The sequence below is a fragment of the Branchiostoma belcheri genome, unplaced genomic scaffold (assembly GCF_001625305.1).
Source record: "Branchiostoma belcheri isolate BF01 breed outbred unplaced genomic scaffold, Haploidv18h27 scaffold199, whole genome shotgun sequence".
In the NCBI taxonomy this organism is placed as follows: Eukaryota; Metazoa; Chordata; class Leptocardii; order Amphioxiformes; family Branchiostomatidae; genus Branchiostoma; species Branchiostoma belcheri.
The window spans coordinates 56,166-71,806 of record NW_017803479.1 but is presented as its reverse complement, the minus strand read 5'-3'; the positions used below and the strand labels follow the sequence as shown (position 1 = coordinate 71,806).

Sequence of the window (15,641 nt, the reverse complement as noted above, 5' to 3'; positions counted from 1 at the left end):
CTCCAAAATAAGGCCCTCCTCAAAAAATGTCAGTGTATCAGTTCATGTTGCCTTTGATGACTCACCGATGACGATGCCCGAGTAGAGAAAGCCATTCGTCGTCGCCCCGATGAAGAACCGAAGAGTGACGAAGGTGACGTAATTGGTCGCGAAGGCGACGGCGAACATGAGCGGGATCTGGAGCATCAGGCAGAGCAGCAGGATAGGACGCCGCCCGTACCTGTCAGAGATATCCTTAAACTTTAGATTTTATGTTTATATTCCAACATTTCATGACTAGACATGGTGACGATACCCTGAAGTTATACAGCCACCAACACAGAGGACAAATACAGGACAGGACAATACTAATTTTCACCTGTTAGTAAGGAAAGTCGTGTTAAGTGCCTTTCCAAAGGGCATAAGATCGGTGGCATGTCAGGACTCGAACCCGGGACCTCTTGGTTCCGAGACGAGAATTCTGCCGTTACAGTCGGCCACACGACCCCATCAGAATTTAGAACTTCATCCTCCTAACCCCCAATGAGTAAATCAACGAAATCTGCTTGAGTTATAGCTGCGAACACACAACTGACATGACCGAATACAGTACCTTCCGCGGAAGGATATCTCCTCCCCTAGAAGGTAAGAAACAGACGGACAGCTATCTGACCTGTCAGCCATCACTCCGAACAGCACGGCGCCCACACACACCCCGGACATGTAGATGGACTGCGCCAGCTCCGTCAGCCAAGCCTTGTTACACACCAGGTCGAACTGGAAACAAGAGGCCATAGGTGACAATCCTTCGTGAGGTTTTATATATTGCAACAAATACAATCCCAAGCGTCAACGGTCAACGCCAGACATACTGTGCAGACATTAGGCAACGGTTAATACAATGAGGGCGCGTCACAACCATACGCGTTTTGGCTGCGAACATCTTCCAAAAAAATCAAGCATCTCTTAAGCACGGGGAAAAACATCTGGTACCACTTATCGGCCCCTCACCATATCCTGCCTGAACGTTCCACCCCCCCCCCACCGCTATTCCAAACAACGGGTTTTTCTGGCCCATTCCAATTTGCCCCATAATTGTAGGGGTGCAATATCACATTGACCGCGAAAGCAGCAACGGCAAAAATACATATTCGTGCATCAACACGGCTATGCCCGCAGACGTCGTATAAAATTGCGTGCCGATTACACAAAGGGAACCCAGTGTTTTGGCTGCGAACACGAAAAACCGGCTCTTCACAACACTCCGTCCGGAGGTCCTGACCTCCTTCACGGAGTAATAAACACAGGATATAATTTCCCATACAGTATCAACCGAACCTACTGGACCACTTTACACACAAAAACGACTTAAAAGGTATCCAAAGTGGTTTCAGGGCAGTAAAATTGGATTTTCAGAGTCAATTTTCAGGTCCTGCACTTTGCTATGGTATGGCGAAGACAAGTAATTAGACTCTTCCTTTTCATTTCTTCACATTTTCTTTTCCTTTGGAATTGATTTTGGCATTATACATAACTAACAAACACTCTTCCACGGAGATTCCGTTCCACGGAGATATATGTAGGATTGCCGGCTGGAGCTTCTATTGCGTGCGATCTACGTTTGATCAGAAAATACCCCCCCCCCAAAAAAAAACGACCGATCTGGGAACGCCTGAAAAGGAGGCTAGGAGCTCCCGGTGGTATGGTTTCCAGGCTAATACAAGCATGGGCGCGCGTGCCACACTGTGAAGGGATATAAGACCTACCCTCCGGGCAAATACCTCACGACCGGGTGGTGTCGCGGTTGAATCGTTTGGGGCTCCAGAATAAGCGAAGCAAAAATCAAATTGCCCACCTACATGCTGACGTACTTTAACGGCCGGGGTCGTGGAGAGCCCATCAGACTTCTGTTCGCAGCCGGCGGGATTCAGTACGAGGACGTCCGTATCGAAGGTGCACAGTGGCCGGCACTGAAGCCAAGTACGTACCGCCTGTTGTATCACAGGTTCACCCTGATTGTTTCCCGTTTACGAAATGATACGTAACGCTTAGCTTTTTAAGTAGTTCTACTGTATGTTCGCTTGTATTACTGTACGTATTTGTAACAGATTAGATAAACTATATCTAAGTATTATGTATGACATTGCCCGTAGTTTTAAGGTGGCATTAAGTTGGGGAACGAATGAAGGTCACTTGTTGGAGGTTCCATGTCTAGACTCTAGACTGTTCAACCGGTATACATGGTGTCTATCGCCTAGGGCCGTAACATGGTAACTTCACATGCCCAGGCACACATGATAGGTGATTAGGAGCCCTGTCTATCTGACTCCAAAGCTTTCTTTATTTTATAATACTGTTAAAGAACAAAGTTATATAGCTAGGATCCGATAGATCGAATTTCCAAACAGTCTCCGATTCTGTGATATCACAACACTAGTTTCTTACTCGGCTACTTTTAGGGTAACCATGACGAAGGATTTTTTTTTTTGTCTGTCTGAATGATCGATTGACATATTGCACACATCTATACAATATTTATCGTTTTCAGACACTCCGTTTGGGCATTTGCCTGTCCTGGAGGTGGACGGAGTCACCCTTAGTGAGAGCACCACAATCGCTCGCTTCGTGGCGAAAAGGGCCGGTAGGTCGAAAAAAACCTGTTTGTATAATTATGCTAATCGGTCTAGCCTACTTCGCAGACTTCTTTAATAGGTTGCCGGCGGCAAAACTACGAAAACCACGCTCTCCTTTTTCAGCACACGGTTCCAGTGCGGAAAGTGGCTTCAGCACTGGACTTCCAGTGCTGATGCGCTCTCAGCACTGGAAAAGCTGGCGTCAGCACTGGAACCCGAGTGCTCAGGCGACATTGAGATTCAGCGTCGACTTTTCAGCGACAACAACAACGGGGAGGCATACTAAATGAAGTTTTCAAGCACCCCGGCCCTTTTCAGGACGACCCAACCACTCCCAAAAGGGCTATATCTATCACAATCACACAACAAAGTTCAGAAATAAAGTTGTTATACTAGTTCGTTGTCACTTATACCCGTATGTTTTATCTTCTAAAATAAAGGAAAATAATCACAAGATGCAGTTTTATTATTATGTTATAAAGTTAGCCATAGACACCTTGTATTCTCTAATTCAAATTAAAGTAGCAGATTCCGGCTTATTTCTTAATCATATTATCCCTCTCAGCACTGGGACATGCCAAGACGCCAGCACTAGCGTTCCAGTGCTGACAGGACGTCAGTACTCGTGTTCCAGAGCTTAAGATTTTAAAGCACTGGTGTTCCAGTGCTGAATTGTCCCCGAGCACTGGTAAAATTGTCGGCACTGGACGTCCAGTGCTGACGCCGTTTTGTCTATTGAATCAGCACTGGAACACCAGTACGGAAGGCGTGGCTTTCGTAGACTTGCGTGGCGGCGTTTATTACCTCCATGAAAAATGGAGGTATTGTTTTTGGCGTGTCTGTCTGTATGTCTTTCTGTCTGTGTGTCTGTGTGTGTGTCTGTCTGTCTGTGTGTGTTTCCGCAACTTTGTGGTCAGCATAACTTCAAAACGCTTTTATGGATTGCGATGATATTTGGTGTGCTGGTAAGTCTTGGAAAGACAAAGGTCAAGGTCAAATATGGGCCTCCTGGTGGATGACCTTGGTACTGCAGCAGACCTTCCGGTTTTTGTATCTTTTGTCCTGAACAAGCTATGGTCTTGCACGGCGGTCGGTTGCTAGCCTAAAAGTCGCATTACTAGGGAGGTATCGGGTTACAGAACGTGTTCGAACGTGGCCGCGCGGGAGTCCCGGGCCGGCCCGGGGGCAACGGGTAAAATTTGAAAATAAACAAAAGTAATTTGAGAGTAAATACTCGTCAAAATAAAATGTAATAAGTGATTTTGTTTACCTCAAATGTTATTCTTGCACTGCCTTTGCTCCACTTTGTGTACATTTGCTTCCAAATGAAATCAATTTCGGATTTCAATAAGGGTTCACGAGAACCAAACAACTGATTTTAAGAGGCCCCGAAAATTAAAAATAAGGTTAGATTTTTGGATTTTTAGAAATATTACAGTGAATATAAACTTTCTGTCTTAGGATTTTTTTATTTTTTAACTAAAACTCGACTTACAGTCAAAAGAAGAGCTAAAAACGCAGTGTTTTAACTTTAAATACCGATAATTCATAATCGCGGCCATATTTAAAAAATCCCTAAGACAGAAATCTGCGGAAATCGTTCCTCTTCCAAACAAGACCTCAATGAGGTAATTTGAGCGATTTTTGGGAATGGTTAAAATACCATGTTTGCACGCATGCTGTGCCACTTGGATATGGGGACCTGGATTTTATAACAGCGTCAACAAGAATTCTGACCTTCAAGGTCACCCACAATGACGGCAGTAGCTTCGTTACATGTTACATATCCACAATAAAATCACGGCATAGATGTAATGTTTTGAAAACGGTTCATATTTGTGGAAAGGTGGATTTTTCCTGTTCCGTGGTTCCCAAGTAAAAAAGGGCTTGAAGTAGCCGGTTGTAGCGGCTTTACTGTAAATGACCGCGGGTAACCCCGGATCGAACGCCCGCTCTATTCGAATGACGTCATATCGAACAAGATTTGCGGGTTCGGGGGATTCGATCTCCATAGTAGCAGAGTGGGACTTTTGGGCCCAAATCTGACCATCGTGTTGACTTTTTGGTGATAGATAGCTTATCCTGTCAGGAATAAGTGGCGTGAGTTTGGTCCCCCTAGCAGCTTGTTCTGGAACTGCAGGGCACTTTCTGGCGAAATGTTTAAAAGCCAATAAGTCCAGATAGGAACAACGTATTTTCATGATTTTTGGTGTGTAGGTAGCTGAGAGAGAGAGAGATGTACATGATTAAATGCAAATATGCAAATGAGGATATTATTTGCATAATTAATTAGGAAATTCTATGATTACAGTGTTTTACATTATACTACTTTCATACATGTAATGTATGTAACCTATGGCAGACAGATACTAATTATGCAAATGATGACCTAATTTGCATAATTTATGCAAAAATTCTATGATTTCTTAATGGTGAATAATGGGAATGTCATAATTGGGACATCTGTAAGTTAATCAAAAGTTAGCATACAACACTATCATGTTAATGCAGAGGTAATTTGCATAATTTAAGAGAAAATTTACATTTACACATCAAGCCCATATTTCATGGAGGTATGAAATCTCGGAATTCTTGTTTTTGGGATGGAACGCTGATAGGGTTTTTTTTATACACGTATCAATGAGGATAATTGCACCATCCCAGAGGTTCTTCCAATACACATTCACGGGTTTGCCATTCCCATGATGCATTGCGCTTGGGGGGTAAATTTCCTAATTTGCATAGCACAGGAAGGTATCCTTTTGAAGTTAAACAGCGTGTTTTTCCGGGCATTTTATGCTCAACATTAATTAATTTACTATGGGTTAAATCTGAAAACACATAGAGAATGAAATATTTGAGTTCATTATAACATGGAACATGTAGTATGTAACGCTACAGTGGTGACACTATACTGTCTTTCAATATATACAAACAACATGTTCCATGCTAAATATAACACAAAAACGCTAAATATAACTCTATTTGTTGTCAGATTCGACCCATAGTAAATTAATTAATGTTGAGCATACAATGCCTAAACCTCAAAACACACGGAAAAAGAAGCTGTTTAACGTCAATAGGATACCTTCCGGTGATATGCAAATGAACCCAGGTGCTATGCATTATGGGAATGGAAACTCGTAAATGCGGCAGGTTGGAGAGCCGCGAAACTCGCTCGCGTATCAGCTCTTCCCTTAAAAAATAAATATTGCACGCCCCAAGAAACCTGCGAATAGGCTAGATTGATCTGAATAGTCCTATCAATTCGTGCCGTTATAATTAAAGGAATGACCTTAACTGTACATTCATGCCCTCAAAAGTCAAGCCATGATCATGTTGATAAAGTTCTTAGTACAGTAACAGTACAAGTCTGCATGCCCGTAGCCGTAGGGTCGGACCGCCCCCACGCCCCCCACAAGGCTCAAAGGTCCACTTTTTGGTCCACTTTTTATGTAAAGGCTCTACTTTTTGGTCCACTTTTTATGTAAAGGTCCAATATTTTTCTTGAAAAGATGGACTGGAGAAAAACTGCTCCCTTTGTCATTGAATAAAAATTTATCTCTGATTTTTTCTTCGAAATCCTCTCAAAAACGCACGAAATGCCATTTTAGAAGGTTCATTTTTCAACATTTTCCGGGGGAGCATGCCCCCATTCAAAATCCTGGTCTGGTATAGGATATCTATTGGACCCTTGACTACCCCCAGGTTTAGCGGGAGAAGGCGATGTACAGCAGGCGAGGGCAGACATGGTTGTGGACGCCGTTAGGGACATCTTTGGCAAGGTGGCGGCGGCGTTCACCGAGAAAGACGAAACCAGGAAGGTAAGATTCTTTACTCGTTCTTACTAAGAACGCGAGTAAATTTTAAAGTTTTTTTTTAAATTTCCCTTTAAATAACAATACAACGCAAAGTATAGTAAAACGTTAAACTTTATTCCAACACACAATTTACAGGGATCACATTTTCAGCGACCACTGTCGCCTTCATCAGGATAATTAATGACCAATCACTTCACAACGTGATCTCGCGAGAGTTACGGTTTACAAACACGTGACCTTATTCACACGAGACTTTACTGATACGGAGTTTATATCGTCCACCGTCTCTATTAAGGTTCCGGGTCGGAGTTTAATTCTGACCAGGGTTCCAAATAGTGCGCAGTAAATCGCCGGATCTGCGAGGTTGTCACGCTAGGTTTGGCTCCCCATAGCTCGGCGATCGCTGTAGATTTTCAACTAGGTTTTGAATTGATCAAAAAGCCTTGGGATTGTAGCGTTTTTCGGCGCGGTGAAGTTGGACGGCCAGCGAAGCGTTTTTGGTATTAGTCCGCGAGCAAGGGTGATGCGGTTTGTCGCCTGATGACCCAAATAGCTGCGTTCTATGTGGAATTTCTAGGGGTTCGCGTCACCGGATTTTGCGAAAAACTTATCGCAACAACCTATATTTTTTTTCTGTTTTTCAGAAACAGAAAGTAGTAAGCTATTTCAGCATATAAGCCGTTAGCCTGGGAAAATTCGTTTTTTCCAAGCAGGTCCGTTGAAAAAACTGCAAAAAAACTACATTTTTCGTATCCAAAATTTACGTTTAACTACAGTTTCTACCCAAATTATAGAGTCGACGGACAATAACCAAAATTAGTATCGGAAGCCGGCTGGAAACCTCAGTTGACTGATGTAATGAGATTTCCCGGCGTACTTTTTTTGGCGGAGTTATAGCCCTTCGGTCTGAGGGTGTCCGCCGGATCCAAAATCGTGAAAAAAACTCCGGTCCGAGGCCTTAAGTTATCTTTCTTATAGTTCAGAATGATATTAATACTTGGAAGGAAATAAGTGATAACTACATTTATATATAACAACCCATAAACACGTTGTCGCAGTACATTGCGCCAATCAATCTCAAATAATTCCTATCTTCTCTGACTAGGGAATTAATGAGACAGCGTTCTTCTATCTTATTAATCCTCTAGATGAGAGAGCATGTCTATATCTCATTATTTCAATATTAATAGAATAACTAAATCTTCTTTAGCTAGTAAATTAATGGGACAGCCTTCCTTTATTGAACCAATCAGTAATCAGATGTGACATTGAAGTATAATTGGTTTTATCTCGTCCGTCCTCTAGTACGGCGTGGATACTGGAATGCCCGGTAGTTGTTCTATACTAAACGGCTCTCGCTGCTAAGTGTCGCCCTGAGCTAGGCGCCACCTGCCGTGACAGAACGGCACTGCAGCTGGTAGCTTACACCTGAAATTTAAACTTTGCCCACAAGTTCCGTCCCTAATAATAGTAATATCTGTTTTCAATCATTTTCTACTTATACGGGCTTTTTAACCCGCGCAAGCCGTACCTACATGGAGTTGGTTGATATGTACTGATGTTTTACGCTTGTTAATGCACTGAACGATCGCCGCGCTCGCAATCATACATTTGTACATGCACGTACTTCAACCGACTGCAATTTCCGTGACTTTGACTTGTATAGCGAGACAAAAATGTCCACGGATTTACTCACTAGTTTCGTGCTGACGTGCAGAAAATCTAACGTGCGATAAACCAGCTGTACGTCCCGGCAGCGCGCCGCAGCAACATGCTGTTAGTGGGGCTGTGCGCAGTGACAATATCTGTATGTTTATTTTTCATAGACAACAGTAAAAATACAACAAATTATGGTCTCACCTTAAGCCTTGCGGTCTCGAACGAGCTGTGGATAAAGAATTGTTAGTGAAAGACAAATCTTTATTGATTTTGGTCAGAAAATCGTGGCGGTGAGCTGGAGCGGTGAAGGTTCACGTCTGCTCTGGCTGGAGGTTCGCGGCGATGTGTTTACAACGTCTGTTGTACTGTTCTATGACGTCACTAACGACTACTGGTGCTAGCTAGTTTTGGGTTCTAGAACGTTAACAGCCTTTGGGCGGTGGGGAGGGGGTGAGTATGGATATCAAGTTTTAACACTGGCCTGAATCAAATCATGTTCGTTCCGCATAAATGGAATAGATTATGTACAGTAGAGAAAAATTAAACAAGGACTTGCAGCAGATTTCTAACGTTTCAAGTCACGTAAACTAAAGACACAGCGTTCACGTATGGATTCCACCCAACAAGTCTGCGAAGGAGGCTATCTTCTGATAATGTTTTACATTTTTTTGTCGATCTTAATTGAACTGAGCAGTGATTTACGTTCGTTATCATATAATATACAGTCAAGCATAAAATGCGATTCATCTTCAATACAAGAATTGTTACAGAATTTACATAGTCTATATCTTGTAACGGTGTACGGCTATGCCTGCCAGATTATATGTGTAGAGGGTGGTCGCTAATACGGAGTTTACACATAGCTCTGCGGTTTTGGAATCAAAATTTGGAATGTCTAAATATGGTTCTCTGTCGTATAGTACTTTGAATGTTTTGTATGTTCTCAGTTTGTTGCCTTGATTTTATCTTTGTCCTTGTGCTTGTAGTAGCTAGTGCTGAGTTGAATTTTCGAACATATTTTTCAATCTTTGTTCATGCAGATGGAATGGTTTGTTAATATACTCGTGTGTATATAGGCTGGCATAGCCGGACTCCTCTAAAATTGTCTTCATGTTCAACAACCAACAGGGTACTTTACTTCTAACAAGGTTTTAATATTACCAAGATTATAATACTTGGTAGTTTCTCAGAGTGTCCAATATTATCTTTAATACCCTTTTGTTGATTGCAAAGATGTAACGTTATGTTATTCAAATAGAGATTTAAGTTTTGTTTCGTTAGATGTTTTTTAAACGTGTCACACTTTATCTTAATTGTACATCATTGCTCAAAATTGTGAAAAGATTAAAAAAACATATGGGGAACTGAGGAAAGCTGCATGCTAAGTTGGTTAATCAGAAGCTTGCAAACCGCGATTTTCTCAGAAAATTCAATAAAGATTTGAATTTTTCTAACAATTCTTTACTGGTTTTCTGAGAAAATCGCAGCGATGAGCGGGAGCGGTGACGTTGACGTCTGCTCTGGCTGGTGGCTAGCGGTGATGTGGTTAGGCCATGTTGATTTGATTATATGGATGACATCCGCGCGCGCATGAATTTTCTGCAGTTTCCCAAAAAAAAGGTTTTCGACCATACAGTAAATCATACAAAACATTTGCAAAATGAGCAAATATATACCGTAAGTTGTAAAAAAATAAACACTGGAAAACGATACCAATGTCCTAGAATGCCAAAATCAAATGAAATTGAATTTGAAAACTACAATATTCGCCAAACCATACTCTGTGTCATTTGTTGAACCTCCAAAACCACGTAGATTTCATAACGAAAGCAACTTTTTGGGGGGGCCAAACTTTTTATTCGCACGCTCGCATCAGTATTGGGGTTTCCAGAGGATGTCATCCATAATAATGAAATCAACATGGCCTTACAAGGAATGTTGTGCTGTTATATGATGAAGACCACGATGAAGGGGGCACACCCCAGTTTATTTTGGGTCTTAATTCGATTCTGCATACCCTCAACTCTAGCGAGTCGACCGTCTCTTTCAGGAAATACCTCTTGAGCCAAAACACGTGTTTGCAAATGAAGGATATCCCTCTAGCTACGAGAACAATAGAATTTCAATTTCTTTCACCTCTCACATTTTTGTAAATTTTAGGGGGAAAAAGAATTTTTCGATAAAAAATGAAGCCAAAAATTGGCCATTTTCACGTGGAATTAGACCCATCACCCAGAATTTAGCCACTTATATGACTTATATGGTCGGAAAGAGAAGCACCTTATGTATTATTAAGAAAAGTATAAAGAAAATCCTAACACTGAGATTATCACAATAGCCCGTCGCGCGAGGCATAGCGACAGCACCCCCAGAACACATACAACGCATATCTAGGTCAAACCGAAGCACCGCGCTGAAGGCGGAAGGACACCCGGAAGTAAGCCTCGGGCCCGAAATCAATTTTCACCCAAAACACGCCACTTCTTACACTTTCCAGCCATGTTAGTAGTTAATACCATTTTGCAGCAGATTATGAGAAATGTAAGCTCAAACATGAACCACCGGAACCCCTTTGTCACTTTTTTTCCGGGCACTACAAGAATTGGTGTGTGCACCGTGAAGATGACCAAAGTGATCAAACAGAAAGCTCGTTATCGAGCATACATCAACATACAGAAAACACGTACCATGGCAAGTTTATACAATGGGCAATAAATCTTCAGTTTGTGAACGCATGGTCGTCAGAAAGTTACCGATGTGTTAATTAAGATTCCTTTTCTCAGAAGCCATTAACAGGCCGAATGGTGGACATTAAAACTTCCAGATTTATAAGCTTAACCGAAAAACTGCCTCCTTTTCAATGGATTCAAGAACTAGTAACTACATACTTTTTTTACAAACTAGTACAGCAACGTTAACGGTAGTCCGTTAGTTAAATGACACAGATTTGATACAAATCTCGGTTTCCATGCGTACATAACTGTAGAGTAGAATAAATATTGATCACAATGACATGACTGTTGTACGTATGTGCACACATATCGTACATTTTTCTTTTTAAAACCACCCAACTCCATGTTAGAACTAAAGTTATCTTTTTTATAGTTCAGAATGACATTAATTCTTGAAGGGAAATACGTGATGACTACATTTATATATGATAACAACCCATTAACACGTTGTCGCATTACATTGCGCCAATCTATCTCAAATAATTATATGTTTATTCCTATCTTCTCTGACTAGGGAATTAATGAGATAGTGTTCCTCTATCTTATTAATCCTCTAGATGAGAGAGCATGTCTATATCTCATTATTTCACTAGAAGAAAAAAGCTTCTCAGTCTAGCTAGTGAATTGATGGGACAGCGTTCCTTTGTGTGGAGACTGGAATGCCCGGTTGTTGTTCTATAGCAACGGCTCTCGCTGCGAAGTGTCGCCATGAGGCGCCACCTGCCGTGACAAGACGGCACTGTAGCTAATGTCTTAAACCTGAAACGAAAACTTTACTCACTAGTTCCTAGTCTCTAATATCTTAGTTTTCAATCATTGTCGAGCCGTAGCCGTACCTACCTTGAGTTGGTTGATGTTCGATGTTAACTGCGCTTGTTAATGCACTAAACGATCGCCGCGCTCGCAATCCTATCACATTTTATAGGCATTAGATACTAGTATTTTGATTTTCGTGACTTTTACTTGCGTAGCGAGCCAACAATGTCCACGGATTTACTCACTAGTTTCGTGCTGACGTGCGGAAAATCTAACGTGCGATAAACCAGCTGTACGTCCCGGCAGCGCGCCGCAGCAACATGCTGTTAGTGGGGCTGTGCGCAGTGACAATATCTGTGTGTTTATTTTTCATAGACAACAGTAAAAATACAACAAATTCTGGTCTCACCTTAAGCCCTGCGGTCTCGAACGAGCTGTGGATAAAGAATTGTTAGTGAAAGACAAGTCTTTATTGGTTTTGGTCAGAAAATCGCGGCGGTGAGCTGGAGCGGTGAAGGTTCACGTCTGCTCTGGCTGACGAATAGCGGCGATTAGATGTGTTTACAACATTTGTTGTGTTGTTCTATGACGTCACTGACAACAACTGATGGCTGGTTTGGGGTTCTAGAACAGCCTTTAGGGATCTTTAGGCAGTGGGGAGGGGGGCGAGTATGGATATCAAGTTTTAACAGTGGCCTGAATCAAATCATGAATGTTCGTTTCACATAAATGGAGTACATTATGACATTAGTATAAATTAGACAAGGACTTGCAGCAGATTTCTAACGTCACATTTCACGTTAAAACTCAACTTATTACAGGTTCATGAAGAGCACGTGTAGATGACCAACGTGATCAAACAGAAAGCACGTGATCGAGCATACTTCAAACACGTGATCAACATACAGAAAACACGTGTCATGGCACCGGGGAGGGGTAAGAGTTGAGGAAGGGTAAGAGTGGGGTAGGGGCAGAGTTGAGAAAGGGTAAGAGTGGGGGAGGGGGAGGAGTTAAGGAAGGGTAAGAGTGGGCTAGTGGGCAGAGTTGAGGAAGGGTAAGAGTGGGAAGGGGTAAGAGTTGAGGAAGGGTAAGAGTGGGGGAGGGGGAAGAGTTGAGGAAGGGGAAAAGTGGGGGAGACCGAATAGCTGAGGATTTCTCAGAATCACAGGCGACCAGTGGCGCTGCCAACCACCTGTTTCCGGTCTCTGGCTACGTCAACGCATGCGCATGCGCTGTGTATGATGTCACTCTGCTCCTTATCGCAACAGCAGTGGCGTGACAGGCATTCTGGGAAGGCATCTACATCGTTCAGAGATAACCACAAGAGACAACGTTTCTGTAAGCGAAATATGAAATTTTAATGAACGACGACCTCTCTCGGTGGTTTATTCGGTGGTTATCGCACCTGACCAAGGATTATCTCACCATATACACCTCGCGGCCTTTGGTATTTGGTGGCTAAGAACTTTGTTATGTTATATTCTTTGATGAGAAGAGTAGAAACTAGACTTTTCCATCTGCTCTGTCATCTGTCGTGAAGGTTTTTAAACATCCTGCTTGTAATGGATCGTATGTACTAGTATTCCGTAAAATTCGTATGTTTCCTTGTAATGGATCGTATGTATTTCGTGAAATTCGTATGTTTCTGGTAATTGATCGTATGTATTCCGTAACATTCGAATGAATTCCTTGTAATGGATCGTATAAATAACGTAAAATTCGTATGAATTCCGTAAAATTCATATGAATTCCGTAAAATTTGTATGAATTCTGTAAAATTCTGATGAATTCCGTAAAATTCGGATGAATTCTTTGGCACCCCTAGGCCTGGTCATGGCTCTAGGAAGAAAGGACAGGTCATATCTCTTTGTTCGACTGTGTGACGTCATAAGCCGTCGGGGGTTAATAAGGTTAACATCACCAGACATAATAACATCAAATGTTAGGTCTGCAACAGACAAAATTCTGATGCAACATCCAACCAAAACTGTGAAAAATCAGGGCTTTGCGCAGGCGCAGTGCGTTTTGCCGACGTGGTGGCCAAACCAGGGCCGTCGCCTATATATATATACACCTGTATGTACACTTGTATGTATACCAGTATATACACCTGTATGTACGCTTGTATGTACACCTGTATGAGGTCGGAAACACTCATGCTTGCTTGGTGAGGAGTCTAAGGTATCGAAGTCTCCAAGAAGCCTTGTAATCTTACCATTGAGTTGACCTGTTCGCCAAAGGTGAGACATTTAAGATTTTGAACCACACACAATTTTACTGCGCATATTCATGATAAATTCTTGTCTTACTGGTGTTTTTTTTAACTCCCAGTCAGCATCCATTCTTTCTCAGTCCTTTCAATGATTGGTGAGTCCAGATTTTACTGTATTTGTGACAACACGTAGAAGCCTGTTGCGGTGCAGAATCGGAATGTTATTGTTCAGCCCGCGCCCCAATGTTTACGCAGGTTTGTCGAGCTGCCATGTTTCCCAAACCCCATAAAACATTGTTGCGCCGACGTCAAATATAATAAATTATTATAATCTAACTGTTCAGTCGCATGCACAAAAGAGAACTCCAGTTTATACTGAGCCGTGATGACTACTTTACAATATGTTACTATGTCTCTCGTGAAACACAGTTTGTGTGATGAATCATAAGGCCACAGCAAGTAAATTTTATGGATGACATACTCCGCAGACTCCACATCTAATGCGAGCGGGCGAAAAAAAACAAGGCGGGCCGAAAAAAACAAGGTCCCCACATTTTCAAATTTTGGCTCAATCACTGTACAAATGGTTTTGATTCAGTGTATACGCAGCCATCATCACATATCATTGCATCAAAGTAAGAAACAAAACATTGAATCAGAGCCTTTTCTTGTCTCCTCTCTTTATAGTTATCTGCCATAGTTATCTCCATGGCAACAGGTATATTTTGCCCATTTTTTTTCAAAATCAGGTGAAAATTAATGCGTGCGCTGATGTCATCCATAAAAATTACTTGCTGTGGCATAATACAGCTGTTAACAATTACTGATTCTGCAACTTCTGAACTCTGACTAGCTACGAACCCGGAAGTTCAGTTGAACCCAGCAATTCCCTTCATCTTTCAGCTGAAAAATCTTCTGTTCTTTGGCAGGAGTGAGGGGAGATGAAGGTCAAGTTTGTTGTGATGGTTGTCATAGGAACAGCTGTTTTCCTGTTGTTGGGTTGGGCAGACTGGTCCTGGCGACTTCGTCACACAAAACACCCACATCGCGCCCCAGATCCTAAAAGGTAACACATCTAGCCTTGCTATTAAAGTTTGTAGTCTCTACCAGACTATATAACTACGCTGGCTATATATAGGAGAATAGTTGCCAGGGGAGTTTGGCCGCCTTGGGGTTTGACTGGGCCGCGCAGTTCGAAGGGAAAGAAACTACCTCCCCGCGGCCGGACTCCCTTGACCAATTTTACTCTCTTTTTTTGCCAATATTCGAATTCTACGACCCGTATTCCCGTAGAAAGGCCTGGCGGAGGCTATAAAGTTTGCACGTCAGTCTGCCTTGTTATCAGATATGATATGAATTTTCTTGCTCAAAATCGTACATGGTACATCACGGCAGTTAATAAACAAGACTACATCTATGAATGACTTGGTCTCGCTTTTTGGAATGAAGTATAAAGATATAGTATAAAGACGTTTCAGTACGATCTCTGCTACCTTCCTCAGGGCTTAGGCAACACCGAGTAATTTTATGGATGACGTCCTCTGGAGACTCCTAAATCTAATACAAGAGGGCGAGAAAAAAAGAAGGGCCGAAAGATTCCTAGATTTGAAATAAATATGATACTCAGGGACGACAAATGTTAGGACACAAATTGATTGAGAGAACACAGTGTAACAACCAACATGTCTTTTATTCGTCATGAAAACAGCAATAAATCAGTGGAACAGCAGTTGGCCATAGTTACAGCTAGAAAGCGAACTTTCTTCTTTGTTTCTGGGCCAAAACAGGCCGAAATCAACGCGCGTAGACGTCATCCTTAAAAATTACTTGGTGTGGCCTTAACGAAGTT

At 42.1% G+C, this 15,641-nt stretch overlaps 2 protein-coding genes across 2 annotated transcripts in view; both read left to right on the top strand.

Annotated features, from left to right (window-relative positions):
• The first annotated feature begins 1,784 nt into the window (after positions 1-1,784).
• On the top strand, positions 1,785-8,493 carry LOC109468297 (hematopoietic prostaglandin D synthase-like). Its single transcript, XM_019766551.1, has 4 exons — positions 1,785-1,959; positions 2,528-2,620; positions 6,321-6,436; positions 8,371-8,493. Exons 1-4 carry the CDS (start codon positions 1,839-1,841, stop codon positions 8,491-8,493), a joined length of 453 nt encoding a protein of 150 aa, XP_019622110.1. The 5' UTR covers positions 1,785-1,838.
• Positions 8,494-14,733: 6,240 nt separating this feature from the next.
• Positions 14,734-15,641, top strand: part of LOC109468296 (NXPE family member 3-like) — a 3,747-nt gene continuing 2,839 nt past the window's right edge. Inside the window, exon 1 of the mRNA XM_019766550.1 lies at positions 14,734-14,858. Within this exon, the coding sequence (XP_019622109.1) occupies positions 14,734-14,858 (125 nt within the window). The remainder of the gene's footprint in view (positions 14,859-15,641) is intronic.